Here is a 21,232-nt window from a genome sequence, read left to right as displayed (position 1 = left end):
CCCCCCCCCCCCCCCCCCGCCCAACCCCCACAAACCATTTGGAGCTGCATCTGTACCCCCAGGAGGTGGGAAACCAAGGTGAGGGGAAGTAGAGGTAATGAGATGAGTTAAAGAGCAGACAGCCATCAGTTCTTTTGTTGAAACCGTAGTTAATGATTAACAGATTATCACTGCTTTAATTTATTAACCTTTTTTCTGCCTTGAAAAGGAAAATATGAGTTATCTTTAGAGAAACTTCTTTTATCAACAGTGGCTGCTATTTTAAGACTGAAAAGAAGTCAGGGATATCGGACAAAGACATTATTTCTTTTTCTTCCAAAATGCATTAGATGTAAATATATTGCTTATCTTAGAAAACTAATGCAAAATAGGGGTGCCTGGGTGGCGCACTCGTTAAGCGTCTGCCTTCGGGGGCGCCTGGGTGGCACAGTGGTTAAGCGTCTGCCTTCGGCTCAGGGCGTGATCCCAGCGTTCTGGGGTAGAGCCCCACATCAGGCTCCTCTGCTGGGAGCCTGTTTCTTCCTCTCCCACTCCCCCTGCTTGTGTTCCCTCTCTGGCTGGGTGTCTCTCTCTGTCAAATAAATAAATAAAATCTTTAAAAAAAAAGAAAACTAATGCAAAATAAATTTATTTACGAAAGCTCCTGCTAATAAGTCTCAAAGCACATATCCACAAATGGTTTCCTATCAGAGATCCGTTACAGCCTTTGTTTAAATTTATTTATTGAAGGCTTGCATATTATAATTCTTGTTGTAGATGATGTAATGAAAAAACAATGAAGCCAACTAGCACAACGGGCCGATATATTGACATTTGTTTGGGTTTTTGTTAACCTCAAATTATGAAGTCTTCTCTCAGAAAATCCAAGGTGACTTCATCCAAATTTTGAACAGTTTACTTTCAGCAATACACACACACACCTTCACAAATGTTGAATGATTCCAAGAAGGGAAGAAAGGCTCCTTTTGCTTGTCATTTTATTTACAGGATTTGTGTCTGCACAGGGGAGAAAAGAAAGTTCTTTTTGCTTTCGAGATGGACATAGATTTCCAAGCCATTTGGCTCAAGAGATAGTTTAAATAGGAATGAATTTAATATACCTTTAATTCTCTGAAATAAGAGAACTCCACCTGAGGTCTGGTCCAGGGCAAAGTCTGTTCTCAACAGTGGAGATAATCTATCACATTAATCCCAGCGGCTCAGAGTCCAAAAGCTGCGTGAACAGAACGCTCGAGGGTAGGTTCTCACACAGCATAACGCTTTGAAAGAAACTTTAAAAAACAAAACGACTGTTCGGAGAATACCAGGCCTTGTGTGGAATCATGCAGCACTTAAGAAAAGATAGAAATAATTATGCTTGAGAAACACAGCTAATTAAAAATAACTCAGTGCATAAAAGGAAAAGAAAACTATAGAATAACTTCTCTGCTCCAGTGTAAATGTGAGATGCCACATAATGAAATAGTAGGATTTTTTAAATTTCATTTCACACTGGCATAAAAGAGATGGAGAGGAAAATTATATTGCCAGAAAATGCCAGGGTAGATTTGCTAAAGACGTTATCATGTACTGTGTTTAAAACAAAAATCTAATTGCTGTAATTTATCATACCTCTCGTTATGAAAACCATGCTAATTTAAAGATTTTAATTATTTGCCACTTTTGCATTTTGTGACTTTTCATAGAAGATACTATGAAAATTTCTGTCAGCCTTTGTGTGATTTTTTTTTAGGAGGTCCTAAGTAAAATTAACATGCTTTAAACATATCATTGTGTTCACATCAGTAATAAAAATTCCTTGTATTTTTCTTTTAGTTTGTTCAGTGAAATTTCTGAAACTGCTTTGTTAATTGCTGAGCTTAATATATGAGAGCACAGGCTGCTGAATCAATTTTAATTCCCTGTACACACATCTAGCCTTATAAAGAGCAGGGTAGATGCCACCCTTCCTTTTGGATTGGAGAGAGGATTCTTTTAATGATCTGAGAAATTTGAAAGAAAAGATTCTACTGACTTGGGCATGAATTTGTTGCTTGGTCTTGAGAAATCAGACTCATAAGATAGTCATTGAGGCAAGACTGCTCTTTAAAAACAAACAGTGAATAGTACGCTCTCTGGCGAGCAGGAGGAAGGCAGGGAGGTAAGCAAGGGATCATAGAGTACAGAAGAAGAAACTGTCCCAGGAGTTAAGATGGCCACTATCAGTGTTGGGGGGAAAGGTGGAGGGAAGCAGCCAGAGGCAAAATCATTTCTCTGCTGTGGGTTTTGGAGGCCTTGGGAAATAGAGCCCATTTCCATAAAATACATGGGCTGCAGCAAATTGTCTTCACCTTGGGAGAAGCATGGTGGTTGGATATGGTTTCTGTGTACCTCCTAAGAGCACACTACGGAATTTGTGACAATAGCATTATGATTTAACACTATATGTATTAATAAAAATATGACATCATTTCAAAGCAAAGGAAAAAAATACATAAAATTAGTTTCCTAAATCACAAGTCAGCCCCACATCCAGACCAAACCTATGACATTCAGTGTGGTTATTGATTCAAGTTCTAGAAGCCACAGCTTTAAGGGGCTTTGAGCGCCAACTATTTGATGGGAAAAATAAAATTAGACTAGCTTGCTTCAGGCCACAGAACCAGGACTAGACCTCACAGCTGCTCAGTTGTAGTGCATTCTTATTCACCACGTTCCCATCCTCCTCTACGAACTTGCTCCTATGAAAGTGGCTTCCAGGCACTTCTCCCCCAGCCCCACACCCAGAGCCGTGCTCTCTGCCTGCCGACTCACCACATGTTCTTTCTGCAGGTGCAAAGTTCCCCATTAAATGGACGGCCCCCGAAGCAGCCCTGTACGGGAGGTTCACGATCAAGTCTGATGTGTGGTCTTTTGGAATCTTACTCACAGAGCTGGTCACCAAAGGAAGAGTGCCATACCCAGGTAAGAGCGGGACCTAGCAGAGATGGGCCTCTGATAGGATGCTCTCTTAACACTTTGCCTTCTGAGCCCGAGCCTCAACTTTCTGCCAAGCGTGAGTTTGAGGAACACGGACAGGTATTTAGGCTGGAAACCAGAGCTGGGAGCCACCGTGCACCTCACGTAGACAAGCAGCTGCCGTGCGTTCTGTGCCAGGGTTCATGTAAATAGCAGCTGGCGTGAGCGCTTCAGTCCACCCCGCTTCGTGGAGCCTGTGCTTCCTCAGTAGGAACACGGCCGTGGCTCCAGGAGCAGCAATGGTACTGGCACAGCCTCACCCAAATAGAGTTTGCAGACACTTCCAGGAAAGGGGAGAAAAGCCCCCACTGCTTTTTGATTACACTGTAGCATTGACCCATGGAGTGAAACTGGCAGGAAAATGCCGGGACCTGCTCTCTCCGCAGGCCCCAGCTCCAGATGGCCAGAGAGAGCAGAGGCACACGCAAAATGCAGTCTCGAGGCCACGCACCCACCGCCCATCCGAACAATCAAAATATGCCCTGCGAAAGCAAGTGTAAAGTAAAGAAATCGGAGCTTCTTAGGCCCTGGAAATTTTCTGGGCTATCGGATTCATGCTTTTCAAAGAAACCACAGATTTAGGTTATCCACGCTTAAATTCATTAATTTCAACAGATGCTGGTGTAAAGGACACTCGTGCCATTTCACCTCCACGCTTTAGTGGTTATATTATAGCACATGGACGATCTGCTTTCTGAAATGTTAAGGACATATTTTTCAGTTACTGCTGAGTGAAGAAAGAACGTAGCTCCCCCTCATTCCCTGCCTAAGAAAGGAGCTTTAAAAAAAAAAAAAAAAGCCGTGATAGAAACGATAGTGGAGATTAATGAGGAATCGAGATCTCTTGCAAATCCTGGGTTTGTAATTCTATCTTTGCAGTCAGAGGAGACAGCGAGGGCAGATTAATTTGTAATCCCTTTGTTCGTTTTTTATGATTATTTCTGGTCATCTTCGGAGAATGCAGAGTAGAGAGGATCTCTTTTCAGGTTGGCGTGGCCTTGAGACTCCTAGGAGAGCCAGGTTGGCACAGAGACAAAATGAACAAAATTCCCTGTCTCTGAAGCGCCAGCACTGGGTGTTTGGAGACGCGGGTGGAAGTCAGTTTTATTGATGCGGTGGCAGCGGCTGCTGCCAGCATGCACGAGTGGGCAGACGCTCCGAGAGTAGCCAACCAGCATGGGAGAAGGGGCTGCCCAAGAGGGGCCTGGAGTGCAGCGTGGGCATTTTTCAGTTGCTTCTTGGGGTGGGGGGGGATGTGCAGGTCTTGGGATTTTGAAGATATGAAGGCACCTTTTTTTCTTTTTTCTTTTTTTCTTTTTTTGCCTGAATTTTGAGTGTCTCCCTGAATCCCCCAGGTTTACAGTCAGCCAGTGTGTTGAATGCCACGGAGGGGAAAAGGTTAATGTTGTTTTGCATTTCTGTAAAGGCTTTCCTTTCAGTGACACAAAGCCACTTTTTGTTCCTCAGGGTTGCAGGCAGAAACCAAGACAAAGGGACAGGGTCTGGGGCCCCAGAGAAGGCAGGCAGGTGTGTGCTTCTGAGGGAGAGGCTTTTCCCAAGTTTGGATTTAGCATAAAGAAAATGGCCTCCTTTTATAACTCAGACTAAGGTTCATTCAGCATAGTGTCCGTGAGTGTGAACTGTGCCGGGCCTTTTGCTCTACCTGGGAAATAAGTACAAATAAGACATTCATACTCTGAGGAAACGGCTGAAAACCTTCCTGGAGCTAGGCACTGTTGTGGTTGCTGGGGATATAGAACAATGAGCAAATAAATAAATGTTGCCCCTGCACTCATGGAATTTACAGTTAGATGGATAAAATATGTATCAAGTCCAGGAAGAAATCAGTCTTTTCTGATATTTATTATTAGAGGGAATCATCCTCGTGGGATGAATTACTTGAATTTACCCCCTGTGGGCCTCGAACCTTAATTCTGATGATGGGGTCAGGGGCACGTGATGCGGGTATCTACAGAGGTGCCTTTCCCTCAGAATCCTGTGAGGGTGACGGAGGAGTTTGCAGTGAGAGCAAGGTCCACTTGATTCTGCGCAGTTACGTACTGTGAGCAGCTGCTGACATGCCAGGGGGCTGGGAGAGCTGCCCTGCTTCTCTGAGGGTAACGGGACGGGTTGTGTCTGAGAAGCTTCATGGAAAGGGCAAGCAGGGTTTCTTCATCAAGTCAAGGGAGAGGGAGGAAGGTCCTGGATACAGACTGGCATACGGGAAGGCACCAAGGCCTAAGAGGACAGAGCTTCTTCAAGGAGCTGCAGGAAAAGGAATTTGAGGGCCGTGACGTGAAGCCTGGCTATGCAGCTGGAAAGGCTGGCCAGAGCCCATCGTCATCGTGGGGGCCTGGTGCGCTGCCACAGGGGGGCTCTGGGCCTGGCGGGTCCGCAACAGCGGCCAGAGAGCTGTGTCAGCGGGTGAGCGCCATGAGCTGCTCTTCAGCCACAAACAGCCACAGAAAATTGTTCCCAGGCCTGTTCCTAGCCATGGGTACTTCTTGTTTTTGTTTTTTAACGTCGTTATAATCCTATTTAATTGGGCTTCTGGATCTCACAGTAAATTCTTCTTGAGGGAGAGGCTTTTACAGAGGAATTCCAATTACAGGATTATTACCTTAATGAAGGATAACAGTTCCTAAGGCACAGTGTCATTAAGCTTCATCCAGACGTCACTGTGAAAAGAAGGACCTTCCTCTCCACATTCTGACTGTTGGTATGGCCAAGTCAGTCAGTGTGTGCCCAGGCATTGCTTCTCTGCTGCGCTGAATCGTTGTGCCTATTGGGGATACCCCAGGACAGACTCCCAGTCCCCGTCCATCATGCCTTCCAGTCTGACATCTGGATGCAGAAATTTCTCAGTTGGCTGGAGTATATTTTTAAGTAATTCTTTTTTCAAGAACAGTAGGTGGCGGTATTTTTCTGAATTCTTTCATACCTGAGCATGACCTTCTGTCACCTTCACACAGAGGAGAGGGACTTTGGCTGGTAGATGAGGATGGAGGTCAAGGGAAGGAAGGTGACTTATCCATGGGTTCATAAAGCTTTCCAGGCATTTCTGCCCAGCATGAAAGGAGTTCCAGAAGTAAGAATCAGAGAGGGAGTTTAGAGTGGAGTATGTGAGGTGTGACCACATGAAGAGCAGAAGGGTTGAGGAGACAATGAAACATGGGTCGGCTGGTTAGTTAGCGAGTTCTGTAAAAGGAATGGATTAAAAGGAAGGGGAGAAGGACAATCTCAAATTGAATGACAGCCTTAGAGCCGAAGGAAAAAACACTGAAATGGGACACTGAGATTAATAGGGAGGTAGCAGAAAGGAGTCGCACGCACCACACCCTCCCAGACAGAGGTTGCTTCCAAGACGTGTCACAGAGGTGTAGGCAGTTCCAGAGAACAGCTCCGCTTTACAAATTCCCCGGGATCAGCCTGACTTGAACACACTCTAGGCCTAAAAGTCTAGCTTGCTTTTCTGTGAGCCAAGGTGCAGAACCGTTCTTTGCGTCAAGTTTAGAACGGATTTTGTACTGATGGACTGTTGTATGTGAGAAATGACAACACTTACATAAAAGGGGTTTTCTGGGGTTGATGCATACAATCAGAGTTAGGCATTTTAACCCATTACGTCACCTTCAAACCCTCCCCCACATCCTTCTTTTCCTTTTTGCCTCCATTGCCCTGCATCAGGCTGCCATCCGCTCTGCAGTGACCTCTTCATGGGACTTGCTGCTTCAGTTTCTCCTCCCCCCACACCCATTCTATCTCTGTCACCACCGGGGTTGTTATCCTAGAAAACGGAGACCCAGTTATCTTACTCTCCTAGTTAAAAACGTCTGTGGCTTCCCTTCACCTTCCAGATAAACTCCAGAAGCCTTAGTTTGCATAGTCCTTAATAACTCTTTCCTTGTTGGGGGGGGGGGGTGTGCTCCTTGAGTCATTCCACAAATATTCATTGAGCACCTGCTGTATGCCAGGTGCTGTTCAAGCACCAAGAGTGCAGCACTGAACCAGCAGACAAAATCTTGTGCCCTTGTGAGAGAGCGTTTATTCTTTTTGGAAGAGACAGACAATAAACTGAGATAATAAGCAAACTCTATTGGGTATTGGCTGGTGGTAATGGGTAGGGAGAAAAGTAAAATGGGGAAGGGGATGGAGAGTGGCAAGGGAGGACCTCATTGGGAGGGACGTCTGAGGAAGGACCTGAAGGAAACAGGGCCTTGAAAAAGGGAAGGAGGCCAGTGTGGCTGGAGCAGAGGGAACAGGACGTCTGAAAGGCCCCCAGGGAGATCAGATAGGGCCTTCCTAGGTCAATGTGAGGACTTTAGCTTTCATTGTTAGTGAGATGGGGAGTCACTGAGGGACTTGAGTGGGAGAGTGACATGATCTGACATGATTTCTCTCTTGCCACCCCCAACCCTCACACTGAGCTGTCCCTCTGATGTGAGTCATTCTTCTCGGCTTCACTGTCTGCCTCAGAATCCTTCAAAGCCCAGCCCAGACATCATCTCCTTTGTGCAGCTTTCTTCATGTCCATGCCAAATGACTTGCCCTGTCTGCTTGCTTCCACAACACCCAGTACATCTCTGTTAAAGCCCCAATCCATGTGTCTGGAATTCGCAGTAGCTCCGAGGGGACAGGAGCTCCTTTAGATATCCCCAGTGCCCAGCAGTGTCTCCCCCATGGTAGACTCTCAGTAAGCATAAGCATATGGATGGATGGGCGGATGGATGGATGGGTGGATGGATGGGTGGATGGGTGGGATAGCAAAAAAAAAAAAAAAAGATGATGCCTATGAGGTTTTTGAAACAAGATTTTTTTAGTTTTGCTGATAGCCTGCAAAACCTTTTAATTCTATTCCATCATCTCCACACATAAATATAGCATGTATTGTCCCAGCCACGAGATAGCCTCTGTCCTCAAAGTTGTTCTGGGAAATTGACACTGTCGTCGGTCGAAACACCATGTTCCAGTACCATTCTAGGCAGACTGTCCTGGCCATTCTGTGCCCTGGCTCTCAGCTGAACACCTGCTTTGTGAATCTGGCAGGATCTAGCAAAGCAGAAGCTTTCTCTTAAGCACATCACATTTATCCGTGCATTTGAAGCACTTTCAAATCTTTTAGTAAGTGACAGCTGCCTGGCTTTTGTGAATATATCCTGTCACCTAACGGTGTCTTGAAGAGGCAAGGGAAATTAGTGAAGCTAGAAGCCACCTTCCTTAGAGAATTAGAAGTCGCACCCTTCTTTCCCTCTGCCCCACTCAGACACCCTACAGCCCGGAATTGTAGACATTTATTCCTCTGTGTTCAGCAACCCATTTTCATCACCTGCACTCTTACTATTCCTGCTATGCTCAGCGTGACGACAGAGCAGATTTTTCTTGGGGTCGGAAAAGATCAGACTCTCCAGCCAGGAAAATAGGAAGCAGAATAGAACCTCTACTCTCAGCCAAGGGTGCTTTGTCCTCTGCCCTCCCTGCCCCCGTCCACAGTCCCTAGGGCTTCTCCTTTCAGCTCCTGAGTTCCCCCAGAGAGGGAAGCCTGCTTGGAGTGCCCAGGAGTCATGCTGCCACCTCTCCCTACAAGATTTCTCTTGGCCAGTGTGGCTGGTGAGAGGTGAGAGGAGGGGACCAGAAGGCAAGCAGAGAGGGCAGCCAGAGAGGAACTTCCCACTCCTGAGTCCTGTGTTCCACCGCCCTTCGTTCTCAGCTCTGTGTTTCCATGGCCTTCCCGGTGGACACCCTCGTGCTCTTCCTCACTCCTCCTTTTCTGGGACAAAAGAGTTCTTCACGATCCTGCATGACCAACTTCAAGTAACCTTTCTGTATTATGGCCCCTGAGTAGCTGTCATTTCTGTATTTATTAATATGGTGGGCTTTAATAAAAACAGCTGCGCCGAGGTTATCTGGTCAAATGAGGCAAGAGAAAGAGAACTAGACATTATTGTGCCTTCTCAGAGTCACTCCTTTATTTTCGTCTATACTCTTTGATCAGTATCTATCTGCCCTAAATTTGTACTTTGATCCTTCACCAGACCTAACATGACACCTCCTGATTGTTGCCTAGTAAGGCAGCTGGGGCCCGTGATGGTCTGTAGCACAAGCTCGTGCTGAGCAAGCACCATTAACTTAGTCCTCCTTCCCCTGGCAGTAGCACAGCACTGCTCAACAGACACAGGCGAGTAAACAGAAGGAGCTTTTTGCAGGGTTTATGCAGAGAAGCAAGGGGGAGCCTCTGACGAAAGCCTTATGCACAATAGAGCATAATTTCCTTTGAATGGAAAGCTCAGTTTGCAAAAGTAATCTCAATGTCTGATAACCTAACATCATTCCCATTGTGAAAGTGCTTAATTTTCCTGTGGCACAAAAATCCAGGTTCTTGCAACCCATAGTCAAATCCAGATGCAGCCTTGATCTGCTAACAGTGAAAATCCCTGATCGTGCAGAGCTGGCCCCTCCGAGATCCATATTAGGAAGCTGCACAAATGGGAACCCTTAAAGCCAAACCCTCCTCTTTCATAGAAGACCTTTTTTTTTTTTTTTTTCCCCCCGAAACAGCTGAAAGCACAGTGACTGTGGAGGTATTTTGTTGACAAACGAAGAAACTGAGGCCGGGGAAGGTCAAGTCATCAGTGAGCGGTGCAGAGGGGGAAATAGTGAAGTGGTTCTTCAGGGGAGATGAGCTTTCTTTCCCTTCTGCAAAGAATCTGACAGAAAAGAGGGAGGGGAGTCTCTGTGGAGTTAGTAGGTAGCTCCAAGGAGAGGAATGGGAAAATCTGGAAGAGGAGGAGGGCAAAGACAAGGAGAGAAGGGAAAGAAAACGGACGCACATGGAAATCGACATTGTTGGCAGCCACATGCAGTGAGCGTGCGACGCCTGCCGCTAATTCCGAAACCACGAGGAAGCCAGCAAGATGATTTAGAAAGGATAATATGGCCCTAATGACAGGAAGGGAGTGCAGTCCCCTTGGCTGGAGAATCTCAGCTGCAAGGTTTTGGGCAGACCCACTGGAAATGCTGCTCTCTTCGCAGCCGTGTTTTACAGCCGGAAATCCGTGGTGACGGGGGGCCCCATGAAGGATCTAGGGAAGAGGACTGGGAAAGCAAACCCCAGCACAGCAGGCCCCACGGATGTTCTGTGGACTGAGGACCACTGAGCTGTGCCCTGCAGGAGTGACCCCTGGAAATGGCCCACTTTTCCCGATCTAGTGAGAGGGTGGAGAGTCGGGGGCTGCACGGTGGGGGCAGAAGAGGACAGGGTTGGCCAAGCCCCTCGGTCCTCCTCTGTCGTGGGTTGGGAACCAGGGCACACACCCAGCTGTGCTTTGTGACTGTGACACGCCCCCGCAGTCAGGCCCTACTGGTAGCAGAGAGACCGCCCCCCGCTGACAAATGGTCTCTAGTGCAGCTCCCACTAGGAAACCTGGAGGCCCGAACTGTTGATGACAGTGTTTCCCTAAAACATGCCCATATGCCGTGTTTTCAAGCTTCTGTCTTCTCTGTTTCTCTGCTAGCCTTCTCCCCCATGAAAAGGGAGAAAAAGGAAAAACATTCCCAAGCGCCCTCCTCCCTCCCTGTCTGCTTCCTTGATAGGAAGTGCGGTAACCAGATTCCTGTCTTCTGGCAGCCCCATGTCCCTCCAGACTCTCCTCTGACCGCCCTGGCACTCAAGCTCATGCGTAGCCCCTTCCCAGTCCCTGTCCTTCACCTCCCACGTACTAGGTAAAGCCAATGTCTTGGGGAAAGTGGCTAAAAGAGGAGAACTAATAAGTTCTTTTGGTAACAAAAATATGAAACCATCTAAAGAGAAAAATGAAATAGGCTCATTTTTATAGAATGTAAAGAGTAAAACCCATTTTTGCAAAAAAAAAATTCTTGAAATGATTTATCAAAATTCTTATAGCTGAGAATACTATTTCTTTAAGTATGAACACAGTCCACTTAATCTGGTTATTATTTGTAGAGTCAAAACCAGCCTAAGCCTTGCTCAGCAGGCATCTCCTGACTGCAGGGTGGGGACAGTGCCGTCCGCGGCTGGGCCTTGCGGACTCTGGCATACAGTCAGTGGGAAGAGAGCTGATCCCACTCGCACTGTCATTGTCAGCCAAATGTGCATTGTCTTTTTTCCCACTTTTCTGGCAAAGCTGTCATTGGCATGTTTCGGTTTGGCCCAGGGTGCAGAATGGGTTACATATGGTCCCCATGCTTTGACGAAGCCTGTGGAGAGAAGGCACGAGAAGAGAAGGAAGAGGAGGAGTGGGAGGAAGGAGTCAGGCAGGAAAGGAGGCAGGGCGAGAACAGGAGTGGGCATGTGACTGATGGTGTGGGCCTGCTGGTGGCCTGTGTGGGTCCCCTGGCTACCTCCGCCCAGGAAGCAGGCTGTCTCAAGGGATGCTACATGTATAGGGTCAAGTTGCTCTATCTGCTATGTCTGGGACTTGGGCAGAGCACTGGAAAAATAGGCCTGACCCAAGTGGCCAATTAAACTTTCCATTGGCAGAGATTGAACTAAGAGTTTTAAAAAAATACATGAAATCTTTCCATTTGAGTAGTTTGTTTTTTAATGAAATGAAACATTTACTGACATGCGCTCCACAGAGCAATAGGAGAATGATTAATTAAACTCTGTGGTGCCATTTTGGACAGTCTCAATGCCAGAGTAAAGCATTAGAAGGCGTTTGGGGCAGGGAGGGTGGGGGGAGGTGAAACCCCTTCCAGAAGGGCCCATCGGGCCTTCCGAGGTTCAGACCTTCTGCCTGGCTTTCCTTCCAGTTCCTACGGGCTCCTGGCAGGGGAGGGACAAGGGGGATTTCTGCAGGTTCAGGTCGTATGGCTTCTGAGATATGAAACCAAGGACTGTAGTAAAACACAAAGCAGAGGCTTTAGAGAATGCCAGAACTCATACGTGATTACACTCTCTTCCTAACCTTTCTGGGCTACCTGGAATGTGGTCGCTGCCATCACTCAGGCCAGAGCCTCCCAGCCAAAACTCTTGGGCCCGGATGTGCCCAAAACTCAGACATTCATTCATTCATTCATTCATTCACTTATTTTTAAAGAATTTATTTATTTGTCAGAGAGAGAGAGAGGGCACAAGCAGGGGGAGGGGCAGAGGTAGAGGGAGAAGTAGACTCCCCACTGAGCAGGGAGCCAGATGCAGGATTCCATCCCAGGACCCTGGGATCACGACCTGAGCCAATGGCAGACGCTTAACCGACTGAGCCATCTAGGTGCTCCCAGCCTTTTTTTTTTTTTTTTTTTTTAAGGACATCCATACTATGCATAGACCATCCATCATACAACATCTCAGAGAGTCCGGGGCCATGCTCCATATTCAAATAAGACGTTCTTGCTTCTATAGCAGTATGTACGAATACATAAAAACAAGAAACAGCCTCGGGTTTTATGGCCACATGAGGTCAGTTCAGATCAGTTTTGCTGGCAAGTGAGTTACCAGAACCATGGGTTTCCAAAGCTTGTTGGGTGTCAGGATGGTGGCTAAGGACGTGCTGATCCCTGTCCGTCACCCGGTTTGTCCAGAGCACCGCAGAACACCCTGCTGGCTGCCTCATTTTCTTCCCCCTGCTCCCAGCTCCCTGCCCCATCCTGAGTTTTCAAAATGGTTTTCAGGAGTTGGAGGAAGATTTAAGCTAATTAGCCACAGAGCTGACCCAACACCCAACTGAAGAGGGCACCTGTGAAGTCAGGCATGGTGGGGAGGCCGGGGGCCCGTGCTGGTTCATTAAACCTCTCTCACTAAATGAGGGTCACTTCCCAAATGTGAGCAAGTTATGTGAAAATAATTAAGTTGAAGGCCTACTTCAACACAGCAGGAATAAAATATGGATTTTATCACAAGACGTTCCAGTGGCAGAGAATAAGAAAGCATCCCAAAAAGGCTCGCATAAGCCTGTGACTGACAGGGCTGTGGCTGGGAGCCATGGAGCCAGGATAAACCCAGTTCCAAAAGGAACAACAAAACAAAGAAAATGGCAACAGACCCTGAAAGTCGGGACAGGGTTGTGCTCTGGGCCCGGCTCCTCCAGAGTTAAAGGGAGCTGCTCGGTGCGGGTGCTGGGGTCTTCTGCTGATGTCCCTGACACGTAGGGGAAAACATCTAGGTTTCTGTATGGCTTGAAATCAGGTTCTTGATTTTGTAAGTAAACTAGATCAGAAGTTGGAGAGGATTCCAGATTACAAGCTTGGGGCCAAGGAGCAGCCAAAACATACAAGTGCTTGGCGAGCAGTGGCAGAACGCGATATGACAGGAAAAGGAAGGAGAAGTGGAGAAGAGTGTCAGCAGTGATTGGAAGAGGGGTCAGGGCATTCATCTCACCCCGCCTATGGCATTTCCTGCTCTGTCAGGAAGGCCAGCGTGCAGGGAGGCTGCCTTCTCCCCCAAACGACTCCTGTTTGTGCGATGCAGCCTGAGGTTTCAACATTAGGCAGCTCCCCTGGAGGGTCACAAAGGTCTCAAATGATAGATGGCCTGTCCAAGGTCATCAGTAAACACGGGCCCTGGAGGCTCCCTGTCTCCCCATCAACGTCACCAAACCCCAGAGCACCTCGGGGTCACTGGGCCAGACGGTGCCCAGCCATGAGGACATGATGGCAGCTCTCAGCTGGTGGGGCACCAAAAGCTGGCCCAGGCAATAAGCAAAATGAATTTATGAAATTCAGACGTGGAGTTTATAGATGCTATAAACGTGGAACAGTGCATTTTTCATTCCATGGGTTTCTTTTTCTGTGTCTGCCTCATTCATAGTTTTGATCAGTTTAATTGAATTGTAATTTACATACAATAGAATTCGACCATTTTAAGAACACAGTGGGTTTTGACAAGCATTAAACAGTGCCACCACCGCATACGGGATCTAGAACAGGAGCTGGCCGATGACCGTCTGTGGGCCAAATCCAACTCCCACCTGTTTTTGTTTTGTATATTTTTAAAGGGTTATTAAAAATAATAATATGTGACAGGGATCATATGCAGCCCACAAAGCCTCAAATATTTGCTATCTGGCCTTTACAGCGGTAGATCGCTGACCCCTGACATACAACATTTCCATCACCTCTGCATTCCCGCAGCCCCATGGCAGTCATTCCCCTCCCCTCGCCCCTGGCAACGACTCATCTGCTTTCTGTCACTGTGGCTTTGCTTTTTCTAGAGCTTCACATAAATGAAATCATACAGTACGTTGCCTTTTGTGTCTGGCTCCTTTCACTTACGACGCTTTCGAGATTCATCACCCAGCTTTCCGCGTGCAGCAGTGGCACACTCCTTGCTTATTTCCAAGTGGGGCGGCGTCCCCCGAAGGGCCGGGCTTCCCCCTGGGCCAAGGCAGGACTCTGGACACGTTTGCACCACGTGCAGGCTCAGAGGAGAAGAAAGGGAGAGGCAGGGCCCACACTCACTGCCTTGTCTTGCAGGCATGAACAACCGGGAGGTGCTGGAGCAGGTGGAGCGCGGCTACAGGATGCCCTGCCCGCAGGACTGCCCCATCTCTCTTCACGAGCTCATGATCCACTGCTGGAAAAAGGACCCGGAAGAACGGCCCACTTTCGAGTACTTGCAGGGCTTCCTGGAAGACTACTTCACCGCCACAGAGCCCCAGTATCAGCCCGGTGAAAACCTGTAAGACCGGGGTCTGCAGAGAGAGGCCTTCTCGGCGAGGCTTCCCCGCCCCCTCCCCATTAGCTTTCAGTTCCGTAGCCAGCTGCTCAAGCAGTGAGAGCCTCCCGGATCAGATTGCATGTGACTCTGAAGCTGACGAACTTCCATGGCCCTCATTAATGACACTTGTCCCCAAATCTGAACCTCCTCTGTGAAGCATACGAGACAGAACCTTGTTATTTCTCAGACTTTGGAAAATGCATTGTATCGATGTGATGTAAAAGGCCAAACCTCTGTTCAGTGTAAATAGTTACTCCAGTGCCAACGACCCTAGTGCTTTCCTTTTTTTAAAATGCAAATCCTATGTGATTTTAACTGTCTTCACCTGATTCAACTAAAAAAAAAAAGTATTATTTTCCAAAAGTGGCCTCTTTGTCTAAAACAATAAAATTTTTTTTCATGTTTTAACAAAAACCAATCAGGACAGGTGTTTGGTTTTTTCTTTTTTTATAATAGGAATATATATAATATATATGTCCCTGTACATACACCATGTGGGTGCTAATGTGGAGACCATGGCCGACCTGGGCCATAAAGCCTCGGGACCCAGAGTGAGGATTTTACTGCCAAATCAGCATAAAAGCACTGGTGTCATTCTGCAAACCAGTGGCCTCCTTTTTGGCTTTTGCAAAGCATGATCTTTTTCCTTTTTTTCTTTTTTTTTTTTAATTTGGATTGCACTTTTTTGGTTCATGATTGTACCTGTAGAGGCTGTTCCTTTGACTCATTTCAAGCAGCCCCAGAGCTGAATTCACAAGTTCTGTTTCCAGTGTTTGCTTTGACTTAACTGCGATTTGTTCTTGAAGCCTAAAAGCATATTGAAGCAAGCAAATGGCCAATAACTACCAGGGGAACTGGAAGATGGATACCACACATACTTCTTGTATAAAAATATGAATGCTGAAATGTTTCAAACTTTTTTTATTTAATAAACCTTGTAACCACATTTAAATGGTCTAAAACCCATAGCATTAGAGTCATGGCGACCTGCTAAACTTTCTCATGCAACTAAAACTTCTGAGGGTGGGGGTTGGACATTTCCCATTGTAAAATAAGTGTTTCAAACGTCCTGTACTGCTAATGAAATGACTTTCTCTATGTCCAAGAAGTCTCCAGTGGAATAACTATGCACTACTTTACATTTCATGGGGATGCACCAAAAAAAAAGAAAAAAAGAAAAAAAAGTATTACATTTTTAGTTGCTGTTTGTACCAACCTTAAATTACATGTTTAACAACAACAAATCAAAAAGCCTATTTCTATTAAGTTTTTAATACTGGGTAGCAACTCTGAAATCTTAATTCCTTTTTTGTTATGATTTATTTGTGAGTTTACATTTTTAAATTGTTTAACTTTCTTAATTTAGTAATTAAAAAGAGAGCATTTTACATTTGAATTTTTTTGTTCATTTGTTTAAATCATGGAAGGTACTCGAGTAGTGACATATCTGCCCCACAGCAGGTGATAAGGAGTTCTCTGGTCCGTTTAACCATTGTGCAGTGACTTCCAAATGACAGAAACGTTTAAAACCCTGGGAGTGGGTTCTTCCCCCTAAAAAGGCTGGACTATTGTCGAGCTATTTCAGAGGATTATTAAAGCAAGATTAAGCATACTTTCACATTTCACTCTCTCAGACGTTGTCTCTAACTGGAATGTTCTATATCCCACCTGTCGTGGAAAGACAATTACAAGAAGAATCTTTATTGCCCTAGAGTCAGTATATGTTATTTCCCGTGGTCCTCTACCTCTGTAAGTGTGTCACTAGGCAGGGAAACAACCCATGTGGTAGGAGGGGCAGTGGGTAGACCACACGATCTGACTAGGTGCCTGGCTGTGCACTCATTCAGCTGTGGGACCTTCAGCAGCCGTCTGGCACCTCTGTTTTGGGTCCTGTCTATAGAGATGAGGGGGTTGGATGAGATTTGCTGTAAGTTCCTACAGATCTAAGATCCTGTAATTAGGAGATCATTGCTATCACGGGGAGTTATAGAAGCAGGAGAACTTTCTTGCTGAAATAACCTTTATATTTTGAAAGGTTTTCCAACATTTTTTTAAAAATGGATTAAACAAAGGGATTTTCTGGTAAACCCAGTCTTTCTGGTATTGTTTTTGGTATTGATGCAATTGCTAAATTGATAAAAATTTCAAACATCTTCAACAATTACTATCACATTACTGGGAAATTTGTTAACATGTTCTAGATATTTTTAAAGATAACTTTGTTTTTCATCTTCACATCCACTAAGTTGGATAATTTGCAGATATTCTAGGGAGGATTGTTATTTATGGTTCTGACGCGGTCATTCAAAAAAAATTCTGAAAAGTTATAACCTGCTTTAAACAGAGATTCTTTAAGAGAAAACTTGGTTTCTTCAAACCAAAGTGTAGCCTTTAATTCATCAGTGGAGTTTGTTGTGGATTCTCTCCTATGAAGCAGAACTAAGGACTTGGGTTAACTCAAGGGCACTCCGACAAAATGCTCTGAAACATTGAGTATGGGGCTGCAGGATGAAAGAGTAGCTGCAGATACAGAGAAATCAGAGATCTTTTCAGGGTTTTTCTTTTGAAAGCTAATGTGCTGCGCAGAGAGATTCCTGAGGTAGACCAGTCCAGGCAAATGAAATCACCTCCAGGGGTTCCCAACACCTCCCAAGAAGCCTCTCTCTCTCCCAGGTTGTAGAAGTGTGGAGTGAGGAAACTGAATGCACTGACCAGAAAGATCTCTGGTGAAGAAAGAAAAACAACAGGCACACCTCGGAGACAGTGCAGGTTCCAACGCAGACCACCTCAATAAAGCAAGTCAAATGAAGGCTTTGGTTTCCCAGTGCATATAAAAGTGATGTTTACACGATACCGTAGTTACTAAGTGTGCAAGAGCATGTCTAAAACAAAGTATATGAACTTAATTTTAAAATAGTACTAAAATATGCTGATTATCATCTGAGCTTTCAGTGAGCTGTAATAACTAATCACAGTTCATCCTAACAAATACAATAACGAAAAAGGGTGAAATATCGCGAGAATTAGCAATATGACTGAGACACGCGAAGTAAGCCATCGCTGTTGGAAACATGGCGCCGATAGACTTGCTCCATGCAGGTAATCGCCAAATCTTCCCTAGTAAGAAACCCAGTATCAGAGAAGCACCGTATAACGAGGTATGCATGGGTCTCGAATGGTACCTTAGCAGCAAGTGATGATGAAATGTTTTTTGTCTTTAGGAAACTGGTGGTGAATAAGTACTTGCTCTGCTGCAGAGAGCGGGCATCTGGCATTGCTGCGCTGCAGAGGGGGGCTTCTTAATACACTATTTTTTTTTTACTTTCTTAAAATCAAATAGTAGAGCTTCTGGAGAAGACCATTTGACAAAGCTCAGACGTTGAAAATGTGACAAAACCATTCCCATCCACCCAGGCTCACGGCGGCTCACACTCTCCGGGGTGCTTCGTTCATGATGCATTGATGGGCTGGGAGGACCCGCGAGCCAGCAGTGGATGCAGGACCTCCCATGACTTAGGGCATCGGGGTGTAGACCCAAGCTAATGATGCATTTGGCTCTGACTCGGTCATGGCAAAGAAAGGTGTATGAGGAACCAGGCAGCTCCCCCAGAAAAGTTAAGGGTATTCATAAACCCTCAAATACAGCCACACTACTGAAGATTTTCTGACAAGTTCCAGAGGGTGTTTACCTGCCCGGAGAAAGACAGGAATCCTCCTGTGGCTAAATCTTGGCACCAGAGGATTTTTCTAGTAGCGTTGAAGCTGCAAAATTTTTATCTGAAATTTCCTTTGGGACCTGAAGAATGTATACTGCGCTAATTGGCATGGTTCTTTCACGAGTCTTGAAAGAAGGTGAGGTTTTCGGCAGTGTGCAGAGGGGAGCTACACGGGAGCCTACCGCAGGGGGGATGTCATCGTTCTTGTGTCAGTGTCCTTGTGTCAGGACAAGGGCGCCTCGCTTGACAGAGGAGGTGTTTCCTGACAAGTTATATTTGGATAAATTGGTGTTTGGTCAATTTGTTCCTGAAATGTAGTTTAATAAGTTTAGATGGCTTTTGTTGGCTTTATTACCACTAGATACTATACTGTCGGGATTCTGTTAGGCTGTCCAAAATATTTGCTGGAAGGAAGAAAAGGAGGGAGAGGGGGAGAAAAAGAGGAAAAAAAGGAAGGAAAGAAAAAAATAATCAATCTGGGGGAAGGGGAAGGAGGCTCAAAAATGTTTTATTCTAAAAATGATATTGTGGGGTACAGATTTAACAAGCAAGTACCACTAATATATGTTTATTTTATTCTCAAAAATTGATGCCAAATACAGAGAAGGAAATAATGAAAAATTCGTATCTTTAATATCTTTGAAATCTCAAATAGACTTTCATAATGTATATATTACCTATCTTCCCAGAAACTTTCCATAATCAATTCCTAAATCATGCCTCATTCTTTGCAAACATGCAAAATATCCAGAATCCTATGGGGGCAGGGGGAGACACACCTTTATTTTTAAAGTTCTAAGGACTGAAAATAAAAAGAGTTTTCCCAGCTTGGCTGGGATGATTCTAAGAAGAATGTGATCAGCGACCAACGACTTCTCCGCCAGAATACTGTACTCCTTTCTGGAATACTTACTCCTCTTGTAATACTGTGTTTAATAATATGACTCTTCCTTTAATGCATCTTACCTGCCGGATTGTGAGCTCCTCGAGGAATGGTAACTGCCTAACTGGCTCACCAGCATTCTCCCTGCACCAGAGCAATGATGAGCTGCTGGTAGACATTGGATGGATGGGTGGTGGCTAAATGAGGGACTCCATGTAGTGGGGCATATGATTGACCTGCAAATGATACACTGACCTAGGCCCTTGCTGAGCATGCTGGAATTTGCTGTGAGCTGCCGGATGCACTAACCCTGCCCCCTTGCAAATGTGTGCTCACCAGTCTTCAGCATGTAATTTAAAGGCCCAGTCTATGCCTGAAGTGAACCCCATTAGTGCTTCCCAAATCTTTGCCCAGAATTCACCCGAATGCTAATGGGGATAAACTTGTCCATCCTGGGACCTGGGGCCTTCAAGATCTCATTCTAACTTTGTACTTTCATGAAATTTGTATATTCTCCCTAAGATATCCATTTTTTACCTCCACATAAAATTATTTTCCCAGACCTTTAGGTTGTGCATTGTTAAGCAGGCTACAGCTTATAGGATTCCTGGCACACTTCAGCATGACCCAGGGAGTACCCATACCCTGCTTGAGAATCACAGCATGAAGATGTTGTCCATAAAATATTACTATTAACATAAAAATAATGTATTTGGGAGAGGTGACATTAACCCCCATTCATATCAATTCTCCTATCTGATTCCCTTTTTTCACCTAGCAAAGAACAGCCCTCTGAGAATGGGACAGAAAACAGGAGTGTTTGATAATTGGAAGAAGAAAACCAACCAGAGCCACCCAGAAGTGAAAGTCTGGTCAGGTCAATCTGCTGGTCCAAGATGGCAGCAAATGAGAGTAAACAGGATGGAGACATTGGACAAGGATGAAGAAACCAGAGCTGGAATGAGAGTCGTCCTTTGCCAAGGCTGTTCAAGGTAGTGGGATAATGGTAGATATGACTATGGATATATATAAGGACTTAACATTCATTCCATCTCCATACATTTGTTGAGTGCTTATTATGGGCTAGCCCCTGTGCTAGCACTAGGAAGTCAGAGACACAATATTCCCAGTCCAGTGAGGACGGAGACCCATAAAAGGCTGTTGCAATGAGCTCTCTGCAGGGCACCTCTGTGGCTCAGTCAGTAGAGCATGTGACCTTTTTTTTTTTAAAGATTTTTTTTAAAGATTTTATTTTTAAAGACTTTTTTTAAAGATTTTATTATTTCTAAGTAATAACATGGGTCTCATAACCCTGAGGTCCAGAGTTGCACACTCTACCAACTGAGCCAGCCAGGCACCCCTAGAGCGTGTGATGCTTGGTCTCAGGGTTGTGAGTTCGAGTCCCACGTTGGGGGTATAGTTTACTTTAAAAAAAAAAAAAGAGTAAAAAAAAAATAATAAGGGGCGCCTGGGTGGCACAGCGGTTAAGCGTCTGCCTTCGGCTCAGGGCGTGATCCTGGCGTTACGGGATCGAGCCCCACATCAGGCTCCTCCGCTATGAGCCTGCTTCTTCCTCTCCCACTCCCCCTGCTTGTGTTCCCTCTCTCGCTGACTGTCTCTATCTCTGTCGAATAAATAAATAAAATCTTTAAAAATAATAATAATAATAATAATAATAATAATAATAAGCTGTCTGCTAGGTGGTAGCAAAGGAGTGCTGTCCAGCCCAGAATGGGGAGTGTAGGGAAGGCTTCATGGAGGAGGTGATGCCTGAACTTGCTCTTAAAGGACAAGTGGAAATAGGTTATGTACTGTTTAATTGTAGGCCCAGTGTTTTTTGCCTTTAGATGTGTTTCCTTCTGATTCCCAACCCCCGTTAGGGGATGGCACATGTTTTAAATATGTAAGGTACTCAGCAAATGCATCTAAATGAAGAAAAAACAAACCAAAAAAAAAAAAAAAAAA

General features: G+C 45.5%; 1 protein-coding gene and 1 long non-coding RNA gene across 7 annotated transcripts in view; one reads left to right on the top strand and one right to left on the bottom strand.

The window, feature by feature from the left end:
- FYN (FYN proto-oncogene, Src family tyrosine kinase) overlaps positions 1–15,082 on the top strand; it is a 205,406-nt gene extending 190,324 nt beyond the window's left edge. For all 5 annotated transcript variants that reach the window (XM_040627654.1, XM_040627653.1, XM_040627650.1 and 2 more), the window contains 2 exons: positions 2,812–2,943; positions 14,425–15,082. In XM_040627654.1, coding sequence (XP_040483588.1) covers positions 2,812–2,943; positions 14,425–14,633 — 341 coding nt within the window. In that variant the 3' untranslated portion in view covers positions 14,634–15,082. The remainder of the gene's footprint in view (positions 1–2,811; positions 2,944–14,424) is intronic.
- Positions 1–21,232, bottom strand: part of LOC103676987 — a 52,269-nt gene that overhangs the window by 17,310 nt on the left and 13,727 nt on the right. The gene's annotated exons all lie outside the window — the stretch shown is intronic.

Source organism: Ursus maritimus, unplaced genomic scaffold, assembly GCF_017311325.1.
Source record: "Ursus maritimus isolate PB19 unplaced genomic scaffold, ASM1731132v1 scaffold_13, whole genome shotgun sequence".
Classification (NCBI taxonomy): Eukaryota; Metazoa; Chordata; class Mammalia; order Carnivora; family Ursidae; genus Ursus; species Ursus maritimus.
This window is presented reverse-complemented; position numbering and strand designations above follow the sequence as displayed.